Genomic DNA, 24,629 nt, shown 5'->3' on the forward strand with positions numbered 1-24,629 from the left:
ATGGCGGTTACCTGAGCGGTTGAGGCGGCGCGGGGGGCACCGGGGAGATCCCCGACCCTGCTCAGGTGCGGTGTGCGGTCTGGGGTCTGTATCCGCCCGTTCCTGCCCGTTCATCCCCGGCCCTCGGCGGCCCCGGGAACGCGGACAGCCGGTTACCGAGACAACAGCCGCCTCAGCTCTCCTCCAATCACCGTGCCTGTTACTGTGAGCAGGCGCCCAATCACAGCCGAGCTCTCAGCGCCACGGCGGCTGGTTTAAGGTGGCTCGCCGGAGACGCTTAGCGCATGCGCCTTAAGGCGGCTCCGGCTGCTGTTCGCGCCACTAGGAGCCGCGCACACGGGGAGGGCGGGAGGAACGGGTCCCACCGGGGCAAACCGGAGGATGACGCGGGGCCACGGCTATCCCTGCAGCTCTGGCCCGGGAAGCGCTCCGGGCGGGGCCCGCGGGACCGCCTTGTCCCGCCCCAACCGAGCGGCGGAACGCCGCTTCTTCCGCCCGGCCCCTCAGAACCCTGCGCCCATTGGCTGGGCCAGACCCCGCCTTCGCGCGGCAGCCAATCCTCGCTCTCACCTTGGGGCCGGGCCTTTGATTGACAGCGCTGGAGACCAATTGGATGCGCCGGGCAGGAAGCGGCCGCGGCGCTCGACCGGGAGCCGGAGTTGGAGGCCGGGACCGGGCCGGGGTCAGCGGTGGGGCCGGTGAGCGGCGGGGCCGGGCCGGGGTCAGCGGTGGGGCCGGTGAGCGGCGGGGTCGCGTCGGGCCGGGGTCAGCGGCGGGGCCGGTAAGCGCCGGGGCCGGGCCGGGGTCGCGCCGAGGGGCAGGGCAGGGCAGGGCAGGGAGAGCCGCCGGGCCGGCGCACCGGAGGGTTGGTGGGAACAGCCCGTGTCCCGTGTCCCGGCCCGGGGTGTCGGGCGCCCTGCGCTGCCCGGGCAGGGTCGCTGGCGGTGGAGGCGGATTTGCTGCCCCGTCCCCGCACCGTGGGTGGCTTTGCCCGTCCATGGCGGTTGTGCCCCACGCTGGGGCTGCCCGGGAGCCCGGGACGGTCGCACCCCGCGGGATCCGCTCACACCGGGCGGGGGCGGCGCCGCTGCTCCCCAGGCACCTGCGGCGAGCTCGGCCCGGGGAACCGGGGCTCGGAGGAAGGAGCTTCGGGGAGGAGGGACATGAGAAGCAGAGCTTGGAGGACTTGAGCGCCTTTGTGGTGCTGTTAAATGCCAGCTGAGTGTGTCACCCCTGGGGCACAGCCAGTTCACAGGAGCTTGTCAAGCAGAGTCTCTGAATTTCTGTCCAAGGCTTTCTAGGAAGACATTTAAAAGCTGCTTTTCTTTTTTATGTGCAGCTGTGAGTTTGATTCCAGGGGCGTTTCTGTGCCTGTCTGTCATTGCAGGTTTTGGACCACTGATTTATTTGATCTAATTCCCTGGGTTTTATTTCTTTTTTTTCCCCTTAGATTCATTTTGAAGGAACATAACCCTGCTGTCTCACTGACTGGCTGGAAGCAGTGGCTCATCTACTCCTCTCTGTGCCTGTGCTGCCCACCCTGAGCCAGGGCAGGGGAAGGGGAGCAGCAGGACTCGTTTGTGCTTCCCTGAACTTGCCCAGGGGAACAGGATGGATGGCAAGGAGCGGTACCAAACGTTGGCTCCAGCAGAGTCCAAGTCTCTTCTTTAAAGAGAACTTCCAGCATCAAGAAAGCTGAAAAGCAAAGAGAAAACCCCAAAATGGAAGGAGGGAACAGCCCCAGCCTGCAGCTCCAGCAGCTCCCGTTGGCCACAGCAGCAGTTTCTGTGCAGCCACACACAGACTCCTTCTCCTACAAGGTCAGCTCCCCACCCCAGCAGCGAGGTTTCCATCCCCTGGGGCCCTGATTCTGGAATGAGCTGATCATGATGCTGCTTTGGGGATGTTTTCTGCAGAAAGGGCTCTGTCTTTGAATTCAGTCATTCCTGGGGTGTCCTATCCTGTGCTGAAGAGAGAGAGAGAGAAATTCTGTGTCTGCAGAGCAGAGGAGCTGGAGGAAGGTGTGGCAGGGGAAGGTGTGGAGGTGTTTGGGTGCACTGATTCCCACAGGTGCCCTTTCAGCCCAAGCCACGCAGCAGTAACAGAGCAGAGCTCCTGGTTTGCTCTGTGTGTTCAGGTGTTTGGATTTCATGGGGTGAGCTCACAGCAGAGGCTGCAGCTGGCTGGGACATGGGGCTGTCATTCCTCCTTGTTCTCCAGCTGGGAGCAGAGAAATTCCCTCTGAATCCCTCATTCTGAGGGTGCTCAGCGAAGCTCAGCAAAAAGGGCTTTTATTTCCCTTTGAGACCACAGTCCTGGGCCCTTGTGGGAGTTGACCCAAGTGCTCAGAGAACTCTGCACTGTGGTCACACAGTGACATCCTCCTGCCACCTTCTCTCTCTGTCCTAGGAACCTCTCTCAGGTGGTTTTGAGTGAAGCTCTTTGGGTGAATCTTCTTTTTGTGCATTCTGATAAAGAGTTTTTTTGTTTTGCTCCTACAAATTTGAAATCTGGAAGTTCCTCTGTGTATGAGAAAATCAAGATTATTTCATTTATTCCTGTTGACATCTGAGTGTGAGCTGGGTACTCCCAAATCAACCCAAGTAAGGACTGGGCTGCAGGAACACTGCTAATGACATTTAATGAGGTTTAGGCACTTTTGGGAGCACACAAATGTTTGGTGGCCTCAGGCTCTTCTCTTCAGCCCTCCTCTGCATCTCCTTTGTGACTCAGCCTGCTTTACATCCTTCCTTCATTTCAAATTCCATCTTCAGAGCGTGAGAATTGTTGCTCAGCTTTGAATGCCAGTGCAGAAGAGGTTGGGAGCTGTCAGCAGTCTCCTGTGACTTTGAGAATAACTGGTTTATACAAAAAGCAGATTAAAATCTGTGATAATTGGGCTGCCTCATCACATGGGCTGAACCAGCAGCTGTCACAACTGGAGAAGAGCAAAATAGTTGGGAAGCAGAGGTTCCTCATCCATTCTCTGTCGAATTCCAGGGCAATAAAAAAAAAATCCTCATAAATGAGTTTTTCAGAGGCAAGAATGAGTGATGGTGTGGGGCTGGTTTAGCCTTATCTACCTCCTCTCTGAGAAACTGCAAACTAATTGAAGTCTCTTGGAGAAAGTGGCTGTTGAGTCTTATCTTCCCCCTGAGTTCACAGGTCTGGAGCACAGGCACAGCACTTATCTGAGCTGCCCCAGATCAGCAGGAAGGGAGGGAGATAAACAGCTTGTATTGGCAGCTGGGTGTTGGAGCAGATGACCTTTAAAGGTCCCTTCCATCCCAGGCCATTCCATGCTTGAGGAATGGTTTAAAAGTCTTCTCTCCTCCAGAGTGTGCGAGCCCCTCTGGGTTCCTTGGCTGACTTCAATAATTGTGTGTTCCCTTGGTTTTGCAGGAGAACTTGATTGGGGCACTTCTGGCTATTTTTGGGCACCTTGTCAGCAGCATTGCCCTCAACCTCCAGGTGAGTGCCCCGAAGCAAATCCTCATCCTGCGCTGAAATAAACAAGCAGACTGACAGAGCTGCTTTCTTTGTGTGTTCCTGCCCAGAAATACAGCCACATCAGGCTGGCAGGCTCCAAGGACCCCCGGGCCTACTTCAGGACCAAGACCTGGTGGAGTGGATTCCTGCTGCTGCTGCTGGGGGAGCTGGGAGTGTTCTCCTCCTATGCCTTCGCTCCTCTCTCGCTGATTGTGCCCCTCAGCGCGGTGTCTGTCGTGGGTAAGGAGCAAGGAGCCCGAGTGTGTTCCCCTGGGACGTTCCTGACTCCACAATTCACTGTTTCTCTCTCCTTTTCTTTTTTTCTTTTCATAGCTAGTGCAATCATAGGAATTATATTTATTAAAGAAAAATGGAAGCCCAAGGAATTTTTTAGTAAGTTCCACAGTTCCTTTTCATTTTTCCTCTGTGTTTACAGTTCATCACACACAGCATGGGCCCTCAGGAATTATAATTACAGGGCTGGCAAGGTCTCATTAGCACCTCTTGGATGAAATGTGTCATGTCCTCCACTGTTTATTACAAATGGAGATCTTTTTCCTGGCTTGTGCCAAATCCCCTGAACCTCACAGCATTTAGAAACAGGCTGAAGCTGCAGCACAGGCACAAGGGAATGAATTCCATGAACGTGGAGGTGTTTGCAGAAGTGGGAGAGGGCTGTGGGCAGCGCCAGGCAGGATCCCAGATCTTGCAGCTTGATTAATTTAGCAGATGCCACCTGTACCAACTTTGTCTCAGCTCCCACACCCCCAGTGCCCCTGGTGCCTGCAGCATTTTGGAGGTGGGGCAGGAAGGGCAGCCAGAGGAAGATCCAGTGATGGTGCTGTGGGATTAATTCATGAATTGCATGCACCCCAGTCCCTCATTAACCCTGTGCTCTCCTGTCCCGTGCCTGCCCAAGGGCGCTACGTGCTGTCCTTCGTAGGCTGTGGCCTGGCAGTTGTTGGCACTTACCTGCTGGTGACATTTGGACCCAACAGCCACGAGAAGATGACAGCAGAAAACATCACCAGGCATTTAGTGAGCTGGCCATTCCTGCTCTACATGGTGAGGGGCCATGGAGGGTGGGGGTTTTCTCCTGGGGATGGTTTCATTGCCAGCATTATTTTTCCTTCTGGTTGCTACCAGTGTTCACTGTGTTCACTCATGAACCTGGGCCAGCTTTTCCAGGTGTCAGACACATGCACAGCTCCTTTGGTTTCTGTGAATTCTGGAGGATTAAATGTCTTTAAATGAAAATTTACTGGTGCCTGAATCTAGGCTTTTTCCACACTGACTTTCTCTGGGCCCTTGAATCTCTTATTGAAAATCCCATGAAATTTGTGTTTTAAGGAAGATAATTTTGGCAGTGCCCCAGGCATCACTTGTGGAAGCTCAGTGCAGAAAGCAGACTGAGATCTCTCCTGAGAACACTCAGTCAGGACTATTTGATCAGCTGCTTTACCATAAATCCAACACCAGAAGTGCCCTGTGTTTCCTGTTCTGCCAGCAGCTGCTGAATATCTCCTCCAACTGGAATCTGAGATGATGCTGAATTTGGTCTGTAATTGTGTGGGATCCCCATTTCCCTTTGATTTGCCCTATTCTAATGTTTGATTGGCTCAGAATCTCATTTACTGCCAACCCTGTGTGCTCTGCATCTCTGATATTCTCATTTCTCTTTTGTAGCTTGTGGAGATCATTGTGTTCTGTCTGCTCCTGTATTTTTACAAGGAGAGAAATGCAAACTACATTGTCATTATTCTCCTGCTGGTGGCTTTGCTGGGTAAGTTGATAGGACTTGTAAGATCTTTAAACAGTAAATTGAGGCATGCAGGAGATTTAATTAATGCTATGAAATGCACAAATTTCCTCCAGAAATGTTCCTGAAGCTGATGTTTAGGATCTTTGCAAAGAACCTTTGAACAATTAAGGCTTATTCCTCATCAGACAAATAATCTGCCAAGCACAGAAAGTGCAGGTTATTTATTAATGTTCTTAATTTTAATCTGGGCACACAAAGGGTGGCAATTAGTGTGTGAGGAGGGCTGAGCCAGTGGGTGAAAGAGAGGATTTGACCTACAAGGATTGTCTTAGCTCTGGTAAGATTTGCTGTGGGGTTAAAGAAAGGAGCAATTCTCTGCCACCCCAGCTTGTCCCTGTGAAACTGAGTCCCTGGTGATTCTGATATCCCACAGTGGGATCCTGCAGTGATTTTGGATTTACACATTTAATACTTTTTAAAATGGAAACTGTAATCAATTAAACTTTAAAAAGGATGAGTAATGGCAAGTCTGCCGTGCTGAAATCTGTGTCACAGTCCTCAATTTTTGTTTATGCACCTTCAGTTCCTGCAGTGTCTTTTCTTTTACTCTTTTTTGGTTTTTTGAGCCCTTTGGGGCTGGATTTCAGTGGTGCCTCAGAGGCTCCATGAATTACAAAGTAACTGCCCTCATTCTGAATGGCCCAACTTTCAAGAAAGGAAAGTTCTTCCTGATTCTTGTTTTGGAGACTTCTTTGGCTTTATGAACCAAACCAAATGGAAAATTCTATCCTCCCATCCTGTAATTCCAGAACACTCTTTACAACAGCAGTGAATGCCCCCAGCTCTGTAGCTAGAGAAGGGTTCAGTGATTACTGGAGGTTGCTGTGCTGGGTTTGTGGGGATGGAAGGGGCAGAGCTGGTGGCAGACAGGCAGTTTGCACGCCTTGTCTGGCCTGGCAGGAGGAGGGGAGGTTTCTGGGGGTGCTGGGGTGTTTGCAGCCTCCTGCAGCTGCCCCAGCTGTGTGTGGTGACCCCCAGGTTCCATGACCGTGGTGACAGTGAAGGCTGTGGCTGGGATGATCCTGGTGTCCATCCAGGGCACCCTGCAGCTGGACTCCCCCATCTTCTACATCATGCTGGTGTGCATGGCTGCCACAGCCATCTACCAGGCCACGTAAGCACTCCTCTCTGTCTCTGCAATTTTGGGGTTTGGGTCAGGGGCTCTTTGGTGCCATGCCAGAAATACCCATTAACATGGAGGAAAATTATCCATTCTTTGCTGGGATCTGGGGGGCTCTTTGCTTTTCCACAGAGGGACACTACCAGGCGGTTTTCATGCCACCATTCAAGTATTTGCCAAACAGTTTTAGGACTGAAATGGTGGCCAGTCACATGCAGTATCTGCACTGCCTAAAATCAAAGTGCAGGATCAGTGTTGTTGAAAATGTGTCTATTTTTAGGGGTTTTTTTCCCCCTTTGTACTTGCAATAACATAAAAAGCTGGTAGCAGCAGGGATAAAAGGCTTCTCAAAATATGAGGGACACTCTGGCCCTGAGGTTGGGGCAGTAATTTCAGTGCAGCCACAAACCTCCCTCTTCTGTCCTTTTAATTCTTTCCAAGGCTTGCTGCTGCTGCTGTTCAGTGAGGAAAAGAATGAATTTCCTTAAATTTATGCATCACTTGTGAAAGGTGTTTCCAAAAAAAGGATCCTTCCCAATCAGCCCCTGTTGCCTGTGATTGTGTTGCAGGTTTTTAGCTCAAGCCTCCCAGCTCTATGACTCAGCTCAGATCTCCAGCGTTGGCTACATCCTATCCACCACAGCAGCAATCTCAGCAGGTAACTGCACAAACCTTTCTAAAAAAAGGGCAAAAGATTTTGGGAAATAATCCCCCAGAAGAAGGTGAATGCTAGCAATATGATGACTCTTATTTTTTTGTTATCTCTCATCTGCACTGACTTTGTTTTTTTTTTTCCTTTTTAAAAATGTGAATTATCCCAGTAGACTGTTAAAATTTTCTGTTCAGTGCTGTCATTTTGTTTAAAGTGCAGGGGAATTTATTTGAGACTATTCCTCATTCAATATGCGTTCTTACATGTGCAGGTAAAATATTTCCTAGTTATTTATTTTTGACTTTATTTTCTATACATTAAAAATGCAAAGAGGCAGAACATGTGTTCTGCTGCCACCCAGGACACCAGGGACACTTTTAGAATTTGGAGCTGTTTGTTGTTGTTTGGGGTCAAGAGTTTGCATCTTTTTATAGTTAAATCCAATTTGTTTCATCATTCCAAAATAGTCCCTCTTGTTTTTGCTGCACGGGTTCATTTATATCTCTGTTAGTGACACCAGCAGAACTATTTTGGTAGCGAAACTCAAAAAGATTTGTCAATAATTTGTGTTAAAATAGAAATCAGGACACCTATTTTCAGATCATTAAATAAACAAAGGTGCTGGCTATAAAAATAGGAATCCTGGCTGATGTGGGTTCTGGCTGAAGGTGGAATTGGGAAGATGTAATGAATGATTTCCTTTTCAAGGAGCAACTTTTTACCTGGACTTCATGGGTGAAGATGTGCTCCACATTTGTATGTTTGCACTGGGGTAAGTGCTCCAGGTTTCTTTGACAGAAAACTGTTGCTTCATGTGGCTCAAATTTTAAAAATATAAATTTGTTTTTAAAATACCTCTCTGTCAGAGCAGAGAGTGGCCCTTGGAGCTCAGTGTTGTGTTTGGAAAAAATCATGTAACCCTTGGTAATGCACAATTACACAACAATTAATCACTAAATCCTGGGGATCAGCTGGGTGCTCAGCATATGGCTTGGTTTTCAAGCTGCCCCTGCTCATGAATCTGGAAGAATTGTAAAATAACCCAAAGAGACTCTCTCTGGGAACCTCATTTCAGATTTTGCACCTTCCCTGAACTGTGCCTGACTTCTGGAGTTTTTAGAGCATGGAGAAGGCACAATGCAGATCTGATCAGTAAAACATTTCCTGTGTAACTCAGTGTTTTGGTGTAATTACCTCTCCATAATCAGGGGACATTCTCAAATGGCTTTTAGATAAGTACAGGAAAAAATCCCCAAACAATTGGGAGATCATTGTTCTGAGCTGCACTTGCTCTGTGACAATCCAGATCCGTGGTTGCTGGTGTGTTTACAGGGAGCCTTGGAAAGGTCAGGCTGCTAAATCCTGGAATCCCATCAAAGCAAAACCAAATGTTGCTTTGCTTCCTTTCTCCTGCGGTTAGCCAGGGTTAATTAATTAATTAACATGAAAACTTTTCCCTGTGTTTGATAAAGGTGAGGTTGTGCTGGTTGCTGGGGGTGTTCCAGTCTGCTCAAGGGGGCTCAGCTTGGACACTGCCCTGGAACTCTGCCTTGGCAGTGCCTGAACTGCAGCTCTGAATTCTGTAGGGAGCAACAGGGAATATTCTGTGCCCTCCCTTGCCAGGCATCTCAGTGATCCTTTCTCCTCCCTCAGGTGCCTCATAGCATTCCTGGGAGTCTTCCTGATCACAAGGAATAGGAAGAAGCCTGTCCCCTTCGAGCCCTACATCTCAATGGATGCCATGCCAGGTGACCAAAGTCCAGGGCTTCATCACCCTGTTCAGGAGCTGGGCTGCACAGGGAGGGCTCAGGCTTTGGCTCAGGGCTGGGTGGATCAGGCAGTTGTTACCTGAATATGAACTGGTTTGAGCACATGCTTGGGACTGGGCTGGGTCCAGCAGGAAGAACTGATTTCTGGGGATGGCTCAGAAGTGAGGTAGAGGAGCAGAAATTTTCTTTGGGAAGCACAGCTAAGCTCTCTGGTGAGCTGTAGGAAAGATCTGCAGCACTTGATGGATAACTGAGAGCCATCCCTCAGTCACTGGGAGCTTACTTCTCCATCAGCTGCTCCAGTGCTGAGCACAAACCCATCCTGTCTTTGATTTAACACCCGAGCAGCTGACGAGCCTCAGGGCCTGCTCACTTCCTGGCTGAACAGAGAGCAGCAAAAATGCACTTTTGTCCCTAATCTGTGCCTCTCTCCTGCAGGCATGCAGAACATGCACGACAAAGGGATTGCAGTGCAGCCTGACCTCAAAGCCTCCTTCTCCTACGGCGCCCTGGAGAACAATGACAGCATGCCAGAAATCTACACCCCAGCCACGCTGCCCATCGTGCAGGAGCAGCACGGACCCAAGGGAGTCCCTGCCCCTCCCTACAGGGTGCTGGAGCACAGCAAGAAGGAGTGAGTGACCTTCAAGGACTCATGGGAGTTGTCAGCAGCTTGACCTTTATTTATTTACCTGTTCAAATAGAAGCAAGCATAAAGCTGACTTTGAGAAGAGTTTCAAGCTCGTCTGGAGCTGAACTTTCCAGGCTGATTATTAAAATAAACAACTTTTTCTAGTGGGAAGTTGAAAGCACTTGGCAGGAAGCAGATCCCAGATCTGCACAGAATTCTGCTGGCTGGGAGTGTGGAATGATGGACTGGTGAGTGCAGCCCTGTGGAACTGATGGGAGAGGAGATGCTGTGGAAGTGACTGTGCAGTTTTCAGCCCTGCTGGGAGTGGTTTTATCTCCAGACAAGTCGCTCACAGAGAGGAGGACAGGATTTAATCTTTCATTTACAGGGACTGTGACAGATTTCCAGGAAGGCTCTAAATCCTGGTGTGACCATGGGGCTCCCCTGACACAGCAATACAATAGAATTGTTTTGAAGCACCAACACTGGAACTCACTGTGCCTTTAGAGCAGCAGAACTGCTGAGAGTGAACACTTTATCCCTTCAAACCACCAATTTTGGGCACTTCTTGTGTTGGACACAAGCACTGAGGATGAGGGTTGTTTTTAGAGCACCACTGGGCTATATGGCTTAGAACAAAGATTATTTGTCACTTTTCTGATTTCATAGCAGGAACTTCAAGTTGGATTAAATGGTGCAGAGGGAGCACTATAAAGGATGAGGACAAGGAGAAATGAGAAAGATGTGACTGTATCTGGTGGGGAATTTATGTAATTTTGGACAAAATCTGAATTCTTTATCACGTTTATTTATTTTCTTTCTGATTGAGGCAGGATTTCCAACTTTAGTGGTCCCAACTACTTAAAGGTGTTGAGGTTGCTTAGTTGAAAAGCTCAGTTTAGGTGATGTGAGCTGGGGTCCTCCCCCTTTTTCTTTCTTTAAAAAAAGGAAAAACAATACTTGTCTACTATTGTGGATGACCTAAGGAGAGAAGTTGCCCAGCACTCACTGAGGCCTGTGAGGATAATGGAGCTTTGTGTACTTTGATATTTATCTTTCCAGCTTCCAGGAGATGGCCAGGAGCTGATACTGAGGGAGAATGGACACAGAAGGGGAGCATGGGGAACTGCCCATGGAGGAGAAAGTACATCATTCACTGGTTATCCTGGCACTGTGATAGCACTGGCTGCTCTAAAACTGGGGCTTTTTCTGGGAAACTGAATTTTGAGTCCACTCAGTGTGGTCTGGGCTGTCTGCACAGTGGAGTCTCCAGGACCCTGGAACTTTATTTGAAAGGAATAGTGCTCGTGTTCTGTGTATTTTTAAGTGATTCTCCCAATACCAGGGAGTTTGGGATTGTCTTAGATTTGGAATAGTGTCTTTCTGCATTTATTTATTTTTATTTATATTTGTTCAATTGACTCATGGCCAGTTTCTGTTCCCACTACCAGAAATTCCCAGCAACTCCCCTGACCTGTACATGATTATTATAGGTTCTTGTTGTTGTAACTGACAACAGAACTGTTCCTTTGCATTTGTTTGCTTTGCCAGACTGATTCAATCTGGGCATGCTTTGGATTGCTTTGGCATTTTTGTGCAGCTTAGAAAAATAACCTTCCCCCTGCCCAGGGGAGGTGCCCTGGGGCTGTACCCAGGTTTCTTCACCAGCTGGACACAATTCAGATCTTATCAGTGGCATCTCCTGCACTGCAACTTAGGAAACCTCAAGAAATAACAGCTTTCCTTTCACCCTCATACTTGATTTGTGATTAAGCAAGATAAGGATGTTGATGGCTCCTGCTGCCAGAGCATTCATTTGCTGGGGTGCAGTGACACTGATTTAGTGCCTTTGGATGTGGCCATCGACTGCTGGTGAATTTATGGGCAGCTTTTGTTCATTAACAATGCAGAATGAGGCACTGCAGGGAGGCTGAATGGGAAGGGCACAGGAATGCTGCCTTTCCTTATCTCTTCCCATTTCATCAACCTGTTCTGACCTATTGGTTCTGCAGCCACAGAACACAGAGTCTGAAAACAAGCCGTGCTACACCACACACTTGTTCCATGGCAATATTCTGTGTGCTTAATTAGGTGGTCTGAAATAATTCAGGAGGGCCTCAAAGGCTGCTGACAGCCAGATCAGGATGGTCCTGTGTGTCCCAGCGCACTGGTCCCAGCTCTCAGCAGGGACTGGAGCACAGACTTGGCAGCCATGGAGCCTGGTTTGGGTTTTCCTGCTCAGCACAGCCCTGAGAGATGGACACAGAGCCAGGGGACAGAGCTGCTCTGAGGTGGCTGTGCTCCCCCCAGGCTGCTCTCTGGCCTGCTCAGGGGTGGTTTTGCTGTAAAATCCCCAATTCTCCTGAGCCCAATTCCTGCCCTGGCTCCCTGCACAGAGCCCTCAGGTGTCAGCCCTTCTCTGAGTGAAACTGCCCCAGCCAGGAGCTGAGCTTTTGTGCTATTGTGTGGCTTTGGCCCTTTCTTTGCAAAGATTCTAAAGGCAAGCCTTGCTCCAAAGCTTTACATAACCATGTTTTATTTACACAGGCTCTGTGTGCTCAAATAATTCTACTTAATTATGACAGTTCCCTTTACCTGCAGCCACAGGGAAATCTTCCTTTGTTTGTTTCTGGAAACTTCCCTGCCAAAGGCCTCCTCTGGAGGTGGTGTCTGTTTCTCCAGCACATAAATCACAATATTTTTGATCACTGTGCCACAGCAGTGGAGCCTGGGGTGTTCCTTGGCCATGGGCCTCAGCTCCATGACTGATGTAGGGGTTGGACTGAGGGACTGCACCTCACTCCTGTTTGCTGCTGCTGTTCAACACTGGAATCTTAACATGGCGTTGGTTTTGTTTGGTGTTTTTAATATTTTTATTTTATGCACGTTCCTCTTTCTTGCTTTTTCTCCCAATCTTCCAAAAATGTTATTTTCTGCTCTTAAGCCTAAGAAAAGGCATGAGCAGGGCCCAGAGAAACCAAGTATCTTGTTTAAACTTGACTTAAGGACTCCTGTGCTCTTTCTGGCTCTTTCAGGAGCGAATTAAACTTCTCACCAACTTCTAGTCCAGAGAGGCTGAAACGGGGAGGGTTTTGCAGCCTCACACTGAGCTTTTCACAGAATATTTGTTAGTCTGAGTGACAGTGGCCATGCCTGGGACTGCAGCAAATATTTACAGCTGAGCAGCACAGGAAGGTTCAAAGGAGAGGAGCCCTGTGCCACATTCCAGGCTGAAAAATGATTTAAGTGTTGTCCAGCACACTCTGATCTGTGAATGTCAGCACTGCAGGGTTCGTGCAGGACCCCCAGAACCCAAATGGAAGGGATTTCTCAGCACCAGGAGCTGCTCCAGCCCTTTGGTGAAGGGGCAGTTCCTTGGGTTCATCCCTGCCTTCCTCACCCAGTGTGAACTGACATCTCTGGCCTCCCCCCGTGTGGCTTCTCAATGCACCAGAGCACTTAAAACATCCTCAGTGTGTATTTTATGTGTAACTGACCTCTGTGGAGCACAGCTGAATGTATAAAATGATCTGCCTACAGCGTTCTCCTGTTCACATTAAAATGTGTAAATAAATCAAGCTCTACACTCTTGCACTAGAAAGGATAACTGCTTCATTTTTCACAGGCAATGTTGCATGTCTGTTTAATTCTATTTGTCTTTCAGGTGAGACAAATGAAACCAAACTTTGAATAAAAGATTGTGCTAAAACCTATGGAATTCTGGTTTGCTCCATGCTCCTGGTAGAGCTTTCATTGACCAGAAATGTCTTGGGAGAAGCTGGCAGGAGTTAGGTGACTGCAGTGTGTATTGAAAGAGCTCTCTGTCTGTTTTTAACAGGACACTTGTAAATGAAATGCAGACTGTTACAGCATTACTAATGCTCCCAGTGTCACAGGAGTCTCCACATAGTTGGGGTCAGCTGCAGGAATTGTGCAATTTACCTTTAAAACTTCCTTTTACAGGGCTTTGGAAAAAATATTTTGCATTTAATATTTTGAAGAGCTTGAAATTATGATCCAAAGAAAGGTGTGGGGACACAACCCAAAATCACTGTCTTTTTGGTGGCCTGACTAGTGATGTTTTTTACTGAAATTGAGCTCCTCTGACACATCTGAACCTCCTGAGAATAGCCTCAGCCACAGGGCACCGTGTCTGGGGTACATTAAAGTGGCAATTTGGCTTAATCGACTGCTTGCCAACCTAATTAACACTCACCAGATGGGTTTGCAGTCCATGGGGAGAAGCAGAGGATAACCCTCAGGATACTTTTAATTAAATGTATCTCTTGGGGTCCCAAACCACAAAGGGAGAAAAGACAAACAACCCAAGGGCAGCCTCGGTGTTAGAGCTGCATTTCACTGAATCCTGGCTTCCCTAATCCCCAGAATTTCTGATAAAAGTGGCAGTACTTTGTTAACACCCACCATTCAGGGGTTAGTGGGTTATTTTACAAGTGTTCTAAGTGCTGATACAAAGATGTGCCATTGATGTCAGGAGTGTTACAGGAGTGCTACAAACGAGGTGTTATTACACGAGACAAAGTATTTTAAATGCCACTGAAGTGGACACAAATGTTGCAGTTAGTGGTATTAAAGGAGAATATATTGTTGCCCAGGGAGGAAAATGTGGTATTGAATCGATAAAGCAGGAGATTGCAGCAAGGGAGGGCTGAGGAGGGAGAGTAACCTGTTACACATGAATTTGCACTGCATCTGAATGGCAGAATGCCTTTACCTGGACAGGGGAGACTGATCCTACCTTCCTGAAGTGACATCTGCTGTTTTCTTACCGGGGAAAGGGACAAATCGCCTGGTAGAGAAGCCTAGCTCAGCATCTTTCTCTGTCTATTTCTGAAATTTAAAAGAAAATATTTCAGCCACAGAAATTTCACTACTTATATCACCAACCCACGCTGTCTTCTGTCTTTTCAAGCGAGGACGAAGCTGTTGAACTCAATATTAGTGTCAGTGAAACTCAATAGTTTTGTGTGGGTTTTTTGTGAAAAACCAAAGAAAGGATGTTGGTTTGTGCTTTCTTTATAGAGGTAAATGTGCACAGGCACTGATGTGTCACCCAGCTCAGATGATGGCTGTCTGAACCATCTCATGGCTGGATTAAGCTGTGATTTACTCCGAGGAGGACACAAACTGTCACTGTTCCCAGCTGGCAGCTGGCCGAGGCTGATGGCAGAGCCATCCCGACTAACGCCAGGGGAAGAATCAAAGAATCCCAGAATGGTGTGGGTTGGAAGGGACCTTAAATCTCATCCCATCCCACCCCTGCCATGGCAGGGACACCTTCTACTGTCCCAGGTTGCTCCAAGCCCTGTCCAGCCCGGCCTTGGACACGTCCAGGGATCCAGGGGCAGCCCCAGCTGCTCTGGGCAGCTCCTTCCTCCACAGCAGCCGCCAGCCCCTCGTCCGGAAGCTGCTCCGAGGGCGATATGCGGCATTTTTAAATAAATTCTCATCGCTCTGAGCTCAGCCATTCCCACAGGGACCCTGGGCGGCCTCTCCTCGGGGCCCAGCGGGCGCTGCGCTCCCGCCGCCTCTCCAGGGCTGGCTCAGAGCCGTGCAAACACCGCCCGAGGTGTCCCCGGAGCGCTCCTGGGGCTCCCCGTGAAACGCCCCGGGGAGGCGGCGGGGCCGGGGCCGGGACCGGGACCGGGACCGGGAGCGCGCGGCCCCTCAGCGGGGCCGGGGCATGCGCAGAGCCCCGACTCCCTCCCGCCTCTCTCCCTTCCCGCTCCGTCTCCCTTCCCCTCATCGCTCCCTCCCTCCCTCTCTCCATCCGGGTCACCGACCCCCCTCACACACCCCTCAGCTCCCGGGGACGGCGGGGGGAGAGAGACGCGCGCGCAGGCGCGTTCCCGCCGCCGCCCCGCCCCGGGACCCGCGGGCGCCGCGCGCTCCCGGTGCCTCTCCCGGACACCCGCGGGCGCCGCGCGCTCCCGCCGCCCCGCACGGACCCCGCGCGTCCCCGCCGCTCCTCGGGCAGAGCCGTCCGCAGGTGAGCTGAGCCGCGGCCCCGCCGGAGCCGCCCCCGGGCCGGGCCGTGCCGCGGGTGCGGGCGGGGAAGTTGTTTTCATCCTCGCTCAGGGCGGAGATGGAGCGTTTGGGGCTTTGTATTAAAGAATATTCGCAGCCCAGGCTCCGGCCCCCGCCCCGGGTTTGTCCCGGCGCGCTGAGCCAGGGCAGCTCCGTGGGGTCCCCAGGATTTGGAATCGTGGCGTGGTTTGGGTGGGAAGGGTTAAATCCCACCCAGTGCCAGCCCTGCCATGGCAGGGACACCTTACACTGTGCCAGGCTGCTCCAGCCCCAGTGTCCAGCCTGGCCTTGGCACTGCCAGGGATCCAGGGGCAGCCCCAGCTGCTCTGGGCATCCCCGCCCTCCCACGGAAGGATTTTCTCCTGTGCGCTCCCTGTCAGAGCAGATTGAACTGCTCCTGTGGAAATTGCCACTGTTCCCAGCCCTCACATTCCTTGAGCGGCGGGATGTGACTGTGAATGAGCTGCTGCTCCAGAGGATGCCAAGGAAAACTCCCCGGTGCCGGTGAAGAGCTACAGCTCCCCATGGCAGGAGCTGCTTTGCTTTCATTTCAGATGATTTTTTGCTTTCTCTGAAGCTGGGGAGTTTGTTTATAAGCATCTCCCTGTCAGCTGGAATTTAAATGATAAGCAGGTGTTAATGCTCAGAGAAAGGACTTAGTGAAAGGTCTGATCCCAGTGGCTTTAGTTCTTGGGATCCTTTAAATTGTGCTGTTTAATCTGAAATCTATGAGTGATCCAACAGTTTGCAATGAAATTGCTTATAATTCTATTGCTGTTAATACTATGATAAGAATAAGCTGATTGTAATAAATAACTTAGATTTACATATGTCCATTCACATCAAACACATTTATAGGATTCACTTCCTATAAACAGGAATCTCTCACATTTCCAAGGAGGTAAGTGAAGAAATTCCTTTTCCTGAAGTTTGGCTGTTGCACTGATAATCACCTTCCTGTACCTGTCAAGTTTGGAGTGTCCTTCTGATTTTGATGCTTTCTAATAATTGCACAGTAAATAGTTCTACCCAGTCTGTTCAAATATCACTTCTCATTGGGCTGTTACTCACTGTACTTCTTAATTAATATTCATACCTGAGTCTCACCTGTCTCATCCTGATGTCAGGGGGCTCCTGGAGATTTTTGCCTCGCTCAGTCATCAGGTGTTTTGAATTGATTTGGGAGAAGAAATGAAAAATCAGTTATCTTAGAAAATAAATAGAATTAGCCATGATGTTTATGCTTAAAAACAACAGAACTATGATGAAATGTTAATTAAAAAAGAAAGAAATACAAAATTATTGCAGTAGCTCCTATAGCCCAGTGTTGTCTGTGCTGAGCTGGGTTTGGTTTAATGTCAGTGCTGCCTGACTTTGTCCTGCACTGAGGCTCAGACCTGACCAAATCTCGAGTTGCTCTGTGTTTTCCTGCTCCATGTTTGATTCCCCATTCATCCAAGTACTGAGTTTACTTTCCAAACTCTCCTTTTCCTCTGCCAGTGTTGCTCTCTCCTTGCTGGAGGCCTCCCCATCCTTTGGGCTGTCAGAAAAGCAGAATTTGTGGGTTGGGTGGTTTGATCCCTCAGGAATGTGGGATCAAAACCAGGCCAAGGCTGGAATGCTGCTCCCAGTCCACCAGAGCCAGATGGTGCCTTTTGTTTTCACCATGTTGGCGCATTTTTGTTCCTTTTCTCTTCCCTCCTTGCATGAATCAGCAAGCACAAGAACTGAGGTTCCCACCAGCTGCCTGTTCTCCCAAATTTCCATCCTTCCTGCCATGCTGGGCAGCAGCATTGAGATCCCCAGGTGTGACTGGGGCAGTCGCTGTCATTAACCCAGTTAATCCCCCCTCGTTAGGCAACTATTCAAATGAGATCGTTGCCAATGAACCATCATATATTTACTACCTTCTTTTAGTGTTGTGTCACAAATAATCACTCTTTCCCAACCCAGATCTGGTGCAATTAACCTGTTTTTCTCTCAGCTAAGAGCAGTGTGACAACCTCAGGAGTTTTGCAGGGTTGGGTGGCAGAAGGTCAACTCCAGTAAAATTTTTTCTATTGTATAAAAAATTCTCTCCCTGATGTTTTTTTATTTAGTCTCTTGCTTATTTGCATTTTTTTGTCTTCCTTGATGTGTCTACTCCTGTAAGTATTCCTGCCTATGGGAAAGGTGTAGGAAAAGGACATTTCCTTACATCAGGAGATTTTAAATTTTGGAGAGGCTTTGGACAGATGATTTAACTCTGTCCACGTGCTGTCATTGATGAAATAAAGTTATTTTTTCAGATACCAGAGGACTGCTCTGATTACCCAGGAAATGGTTTTAATTATTAAACAAGAAATTGTTGCTCACTGTAAAGTGTGTCATGGAGAAAAGCTTCTAGAACAGCACTGTCATTTTGGATTCCTGTCAGAGCAAAGGGAGGAGAAATTGCAGTTTCTCGATGGGGTGACTTTATCTTCCCTTTGATGGAGCAGCAGAGTCCTCCCTCCATCCTCAGCAGGGGGAGGTGGTGCTGCAGATTCGTGGGGGACAGAAATTCTGTGCTGATTCTTGTTCTTCTTTGTGAAATGACTTGCCTTTAACAGTGGGGCAGGAAGCTGTGCTATCCTCACGTTTGGGTTTGGGTTTTTGGCTGGCAGGGCCCTGCTGGAAGCTGGCACCTGAGGAGCTGCTGAGGAGGGAGGATGCTCAGGGATTCCATGAAGTCCTGGAGCGACAGCCAGTCAGACCTGTACAGCAGCGACCAGGAGGAGGAGGAGCAGATGATTTTTGGAGAAAATGAAGAGGATTTGGAAGAGATGATGGATTTCAGTGACTTGCCTACCTCACTCTTTGCTTGCAGTGTTCACGAGGCTGTGTTTGAGGTACAGGAAGAGAAGGTAAGGGAGAAGGACTGTGAGGTGTTCTCAGTGTTCCATTGAACATTTTTGTCTGGATTTTCAGTGTAGTAATGCACATCATAATTGAGGGGAAAAAAATCTGTAAATGAGGTCTCTTGTGGATCAGAGAGCTGGTAAACTAATTGAATTTCATTATTGAAAATTATTAATTGGATTTCAGAACCATGAAATCGATTTTCATGACAATGCAGTGCAGCTGCAGCACTGAGCAGCTCTCGCTAGGTGGCACTTGGTGCATTCAGAGTTTCTGGGCTCATTCACATCGGTTTGCTCTTGGGATTCAGGTGTAACCAGTGAGACAAAGCTGTGCTGCCCTGAGTGTGGATTTACAAGCAGGGAGGGAGGTGTGGAATGTGCAGGTTGAGGTGATTCAGGAAATGGATGGGATTTGAGAGAGGACAGTAAAGGAAAATATCTTTTCATGGAGTGAGAATGTTCATTTTGCACCTGGAGAATGTTTGTGCTTCTCTCCAGGAAAGGTTTGAAGCACTTTTCACAGTCTATGACGAGCAGGTGACATTCCAGCTGTTCAAGAGCTTCAGGAGGGTGAGGATAAACTTCAGCAACCCCGAGGCAGCAGCCCGAGCTCGGATAGAGCTGCACGAGACCGAGTTCAGTGGGAAGAAGCTGAAGCTCTACTTTGCACAGGTACAGTGGGACACAGAGACCTTGTACCTCTGTCCTTGTTCCCTCATTCCTCCTTTGCCCATGAGCTTCATTTGGGGAAAATATCTGAGATCACCTCATTGTTCTGAGCTGTGCCAAAATTTTAGGGCACAGTGTTGGTTTTTGTCTTGAGCTGAGTTTTGTTGGGACAGTCACCAAACCAGACACACAGAGGGGTTGAAACAAAATAAGTGGGTCCCAAATTCTCTTTCTAAGAGATGCTTTGTCCCTGTTGCATTGGCACAGGTCCTGCAGCAGCCCCTGCACAGGCTCTGAGCTGCAGCAGCTCCCTGAGGTGTTGTACAAACAGCTGAACCTATTTTGTTTCTTAAAGCTAGGCTGAATTAAGTGCAGGACATGGATGTGCATGAGTGGGGAAATAAACCAAATAACAAGGGAATTAATATTTGTGCTCTCTGTCTCCTGGCTTTGCCTGCAGGTGCAGGTGTCCAGTGAAATTGGGGACAAGTCCTACCTCCTTCCTCCACAACCTGTGAAACAGTTCCTGATTTCCCCCCCTGCCTCTCCCCCAGTGGGGTGGAAACAGAGTGAAGATGCAACTCCTCTGATCAATTATGACCTGCTCTGTGCTGTCTCCAAGCTGGGGCCAGGTAGGGACCTTTACCTGCTTTTTTTGGTACTTCCCTTCAAAAGTGGCTATTGAGGGAGTTTATCTACTTGTCCTTTTCTGTGAGAAGAAAATGAGTCTCTTCTCTTTCTGAGCCTTCCTGGGAAATGTGGTGTTTGCTTTCTGTGAAAAGCAGAAAATGGGGAGGCTTGATGTGCTCAAATGCTTTTGTAGCTTTTAGTTTACAAATGGCACAGAAATATACAGCACAAATGATGTCACTTAGAAATGTGTTTGCTGCTCATGTTCTGATGTCTCCCTTCCTCTAAATGGCAATTAAAAGATTGATTGCATTCAAAGTGTGCTGTAACTGCTACAGGAACTGTTTTAAGGCCTTTGGTGAAGAGTGGAGGTTGAGCACATTAAAGATGGGGTGGGAATTAATGATTACTTGCTTGTGGTGTTGAAGTTAAGGGGTTTTTCAGCTAAATGCTTTTCCTTGGGGATGTTTTTAACCTTGCTCTTGCTGGCTGCTCCCAGGGGAGAAGTACGAGCTGCACGCAGGGACAGACTCCACCCCCAGCGTGGTTGTGCACGTGTGTGAGAGTGAGACTGAGGAGGAGGAGGAGATGAAGAACCCCAAGCAGAAGATCCTGCAGACACGGCGCCCAGACCCACCCCCCACCATCCTGAGTGACTCCAAAGCCTTTGAGTGTGCCCTGGAGGTGGGGGGGACAATGCCCTGCTAGAGCTGAGCCGCTGCACGTGGTACCAACTGCAGGCACCCGGCGAGTCCCTGTGTTGCTGTCTGTGCTGCTGCTGTAGGTCACAACAGATCTGACTCGTAGTTGTCTCTCATGTTCAAGATTTTGGATGCCAATGCTCTGACAAGCACTTTAATTTTAGGGACTAGTCCCCCCCCAAGTGTAGCAAATCCACCTGACTTGAAATAGTGACAATTAGGGAGTCTGGCTGTGTTTTGGTTTTTTAAGATGTTGCCCTTTGCTCTCTGTTGTACAGTGTGATGTTCCAAGTGCTGAAATAATCTCCTCCTGTCACGAGTGGGTTCCAGCAAGTTCCTTGTACAGCAGTTAAAAGCTGATCTGTCCAACAGCTTCCAGTTAATCTAGTGTTGAACACAAGTGAAATGCACTCTCTATGCTCAGATTCCTTGCCAGCTGAGGTGAGGGTTAACCTTTGCTTTTCTCAGAAATACCAGCTGTGTGTTTGTAATTTGACATGAGGCACAAATACACTGAGGAGCTGAATTCAGGAGGTTGGTGACTGCAGGGGGGAGAACACCAGAGGAAGAACCTCAGAGTCCATCACCAACACTCCTGCTCTGGTGTCTGTGGTGGTGCACTGACCCCTAATTAGGAGTTAATGACACTGGCAGAGTGAAATCTGGATCCAGCTGTTGAGTGTGCTGTGTCTGATCCTCTCTGACAATCTGGGGATGTTTGTTCCTCTCCAGTCCTTGGGACAGCCTCCACCTCTGAATAAATCCAGTGACTGTTAGGTCCTGGCAGGAGCTAAAACATCCAAGGGTTAATTGTTAACTTCTCCAGTCTGTTTTGTATTTTCAAAGACAATCAGTTGCCTGGCTTAGCCAGTTTTTATGCAGTTTCAGCCCTTGTTTGCTGTTTTTCATGAAGACTTTATCTGTGTGGCCTCCTGTGTGTCTGACAGAGCCTCTGCTGCTTCTGAGACCAGGATGCATCTTTTAGAATACAGATCTTTGATTTTGTGATCTTGTGTTAAGTGTTTTAGTAGGAGGAAAATATGCCTTGGTATAACAACACCTGCTCCTGTGCTTTTATGCTATTTTATAGCCAAACTTTTTTAGTCTAGACAGATTCTTCTTTTTTTCTATTTAAAAAGATAAAATTATTTGTGAACAAACCAGGCTGCTGATGTTCCTGTGTAGAAATCATTCTGAAATTCAGATTTTTCAGGTTCATTTCAGTGTGTTTCAGTTGTACCTGATGTGCTTCTTGAACTTCCAGAAGTGTTTTCACTTGACTGACATCAGGGGGAAAAGGAATGGGCAGGGATTCTCATGGATGTGGAGGTTTTCAACTCTGTGTTGTGCCTGCTCAGGATCCCTCCTGCCACCAGCTTCAGAGTGGGATCCCACAGGCAGATCCTTGCTCCAGAGACAGGAATAGGACAGAGGGAAAAGGTAGGGAAATGGGGTTTGTCCATCTATCACAGGTGTGGTATTTATGTATCTCTTCAGGTATTGAAGTCACTCCAAGCCCAGCTTCACTGTCTCACTGTTCCGTGGAATTAAAACAAAGGTAAAAAACCCAACAAAAACCTGTGTTATCCAGCAGGCTTATGGATTTTTGACATTCCAGAAGTCCAGGTTGGATTCTCTGTGGTGTTTCTATTTTTTAAATTATTTCATTTTTACCCCAGTGTAGAAGTTGCTGTAAGTAGGAGTAAGTGGAAAACCTTCAGAAACAATTTTATAAGGAGAATCAAGTGTGATGTTGTTGATGTATAAATGTGTAAAATGTGGAACAACATTCCAGCACTTTCCATTGTGTAAAGACACTTCAAATAAAACAATGCAGTGCCATTCACACTTGGGATTTGGACTGTGTTCCATCAGGACAAGGTGGATACTGAGATCTGTGAGGGTGCTGTCTGCTTCAATGTTCTCATGGGCAGATGGGATGGGGACCCCCTGTGCCTCGGACCCACAGGAGGGATTTGGGACCCTTGGGTGGGAAGGAGGAGCCAAACAGAGGCTTCAAAGCTTTAATGAAGCCATTGATCAATATCAGAAGTGATCCTGCTCCACTCCATGGTGACAGCCTGCTTTGGCAAATGAAGCTGGAATTTGCTTTATTTATGCCATGATTCAGTGCCCCCCACCAGAACCTGTTTCTCCTAACCACTGACCTGCTGCTGAGGGCTATTTTTAGCAGCAAGCTTGCACAGAGGCACCAACTCAGCCCTTTCTGAGCCTGCACTCTGTATAAATAAATACCCCAAATTCCTTTAGAACGTCCTCCTTGAGCAGCAGCTGAAATATGTGGTGTTTTCTTTGTGTTCTGGAGTTATGGGAGTACTTTGGTTTTATAAAAACTGAGAACCTGTGATTGCAGCTCCTCATTCTGCCTTGTCCCCTGGAAAGACCCTGTGCATAAAATTCCAACTGCTCCATTTATTCCCTGAAAGGTTTCATTTCCATTTTTCTCTGGGTTTGGATTAGGGATACTTTTGAGCCCAGAACCAGCCAGAAGTTTGGTTTGTGAATCTTACTGGGTTTTGTTTATTTGTTCCACTCTCGGTGTAACTCTTGCTAGGAGAGAATCTTGGTGTGGAAAGAGACCCCAGCCAAGCTTCAGCCCCTTGAGAAAATGCAGAGCAAGATAAAAGACTTCTCCTGTAGGTACTGACCCTGAGATGTGAGTGAGTGTGCACAGCTGTCCCTGCCATCACTCACAGTTCCAGGGAGGGTCACAGGGTCCAACTGCTCCATAAAACAAGAGCAGGGCCTAGAGAGTAGAAAACACTGTGTTTTAGATGTTCCCTAAGGTGTTAAAATCCTGCTCTGACCCAGGCTCTGTACTGTAACACTGGCATGCTCAGGCTTGTAGGGAATGTTTGATTCCCCTGGTGAAGGGAACATATTCCAACCATCAGCAGCATCGGGTGAGGCAGTGGGAAAGACATTCTGGCAGTCTGGCTTGCTCTTACATAAAACTTATAAAAAGAACCAATTCCTGTCCTCTGTGGCTCTGTGCTGGGATCCCAGGCACAGGACAGGGACTGGGAGGGCAGCCAGGCTGAGCTGTGCCCTCCTGCTGGGACAGGTCACCTCAGCTCCCTTCATCCTTCCCAGGGGGGGTCTGGTAATTATTTCTGAGGCTGTGGGTGCATGGAGGGCTTGATTTCACAATTCAGTTCCAAACTCAATCATAATGAATTTTTAGCTGGTTTTGATATCTGCTGTGATATCTGTTTCCTCTTGGTTCTCACTAAGACACTCCAGCTCTGCTGTACCCTGCCAGGGGCAGGCAAACTGCAGATTAACCTGCAGAGCTGTTCCAGGAGGAGTCCAAACCTGCTCCATGGTAAATTCACTGTGACTCCACACCTTGTAAGGCTGTGTCACTTCCTAGGGGTTGGTAATGCTGTAGTAAGCCTGGAGTTAATTCAGAGTTACGTTTTATCCTTTGATGTCCATTGACTTCATCAGGATTTTATGGAGCATCCCAGAGTCTCCTTTGGTCCTCCTTTAATGGGATAAACTCAGGGTTGGTGCCTGCAAACTGGGTCACTGATGTAACAATGTATAAAGATTTATTTATACATTTAACAGAGTATAAACTTGGTGTGTGGCTCTAGCTCATAGTAAAGGGCTACAAATTTAGGACCTGGTGAGGGACTAACCCTCGGGAAAGTCCCACCCTCTGCTGTCACAGAGGCTTTGAGAACTCACATTTGCTATTATTTGTGCTGCTGGCTGGTCACAGGGGCTGATGCCTCCATTCTTGTACTACTTAAATTGAGTTATTTGTTATTTTTATTAACTTACATTCATACCTCATCCCAGTTATGGCTGCTGACTGTTGAAAGAAGCCCCTTTGCTCTCCAGAGATACAGCCCAGAAAAGGCTCGTGGCTGGAAAACCACTCCTGCTCCCAGGAGAGCCTCGTGCTCCTGCTTGTTTATGCAGGATGGGACAGTCACTGTAAGGAAATCAATCAAGGGAAATGTATTCCCTTGGAAAGACGATTGGTGAGTAATCCCTGCTGGGATTTCTCTCTCTGGTTTTAAGGAGCTGCATGGGCTGCAGTGGGATTGAGGTAGGTCTTTGCAGCTGTACAAAAAATTTGCTAAATAATTGGATCTGGAAACTGGTTTCTGGTGAAAGAGCCTCTGTGGTTGTGTTCTATGGGTTCTGTGTGGAAATCAGCTTATGGTGGACATCAGAGTGAAGC

At 48.5% G+C, this 24,629-nt stretch overlaps 2 protein-coding genes across 5 annotated transcripts; both read left to right on the forward strand.

Moving 5' to 3' along the window:
• Positions 1–621: 621 nt before the first annotated feature.
• NIPAL3 (NIPA like domain containing 3) lies at positions 622–13,088 on the forward strand. 4 transcript variants are annotated; one of them, XM_084222768.1, is made up of 12 exons: positions 622–698; positions 1,451–1,820; positions 3,403–3,471; positions 3,558–3,729; positions 3,823–3,882; positions 4,409–4,554; positions 5,176–5,272; positions 6,290–6,425; positions 7,001–7,089; positions 7,792–7,855; positions 8,737–8,831; positions 9,291–13,088. In XM_084222768.1, the coding sequence occupies exons 2-12, from the start codon at positions 1,722–1,724 to the stop codon at positions 9,488–9,490; spliced, it is 1,227 nt and encodes a 408-aa protein (XP_084078894.1). In that variant the 5' UTR covers positions 622–698; positions 1,451–1,721; the 3' UTR covers positions 9,491–13,088. The 4 variants fall into 4 exon arrangements, with proteins under 4 accessions (XP_084078894.1, XP_084078897.1, XP_084078896.1 ...); XM_084222771.1 differs by having other exon boundaries at positions 4,433–4,554; XM_084222770.1 differs by lacking the exon at positions 622–698 and adding an exon at positions 707–737.
• A 2,209-nt stretch (positions 13,089–15,297) lies between these two features.
• RCAN3 (RCAN family member 3) lies at positions 15,298–22,259 on the forward strand. The gene is made up of 5 exons (XM_084222798.1): positions 15,298–15,493; positions 18,177–18,416; positions 18,912–19,085; positions 19,543–19,714; positions 20,212–22,259. The coding sequence occupies exons 2-5, from the start codon at positions 18,222–18,224 to the stop codon at positions 20,418–20,420; spliced, it is 750 nt and encodes a 249-aa protein (XP_084078924.1). The 5' UTR covers positions 15,298–15,493; positions 18,177–18,221; the 3' UTR covers positions 20,421–22,259.
• Positions 22,260–24,629: the final 2,370 nt, after the last annotated feature.

This window comes from Fringilla coelebs, assembly GCF_963513975.1.
Source record: "Fringilla coelebs genome assembly, chromosome: 28".
Taxonomy (NCBI): domain Eukaryota; kingdom Metazoa; phylum Chordata; class Aves; order Passeriformes; family Fringillidae; genus Fringilla; species Fringilla coelebs.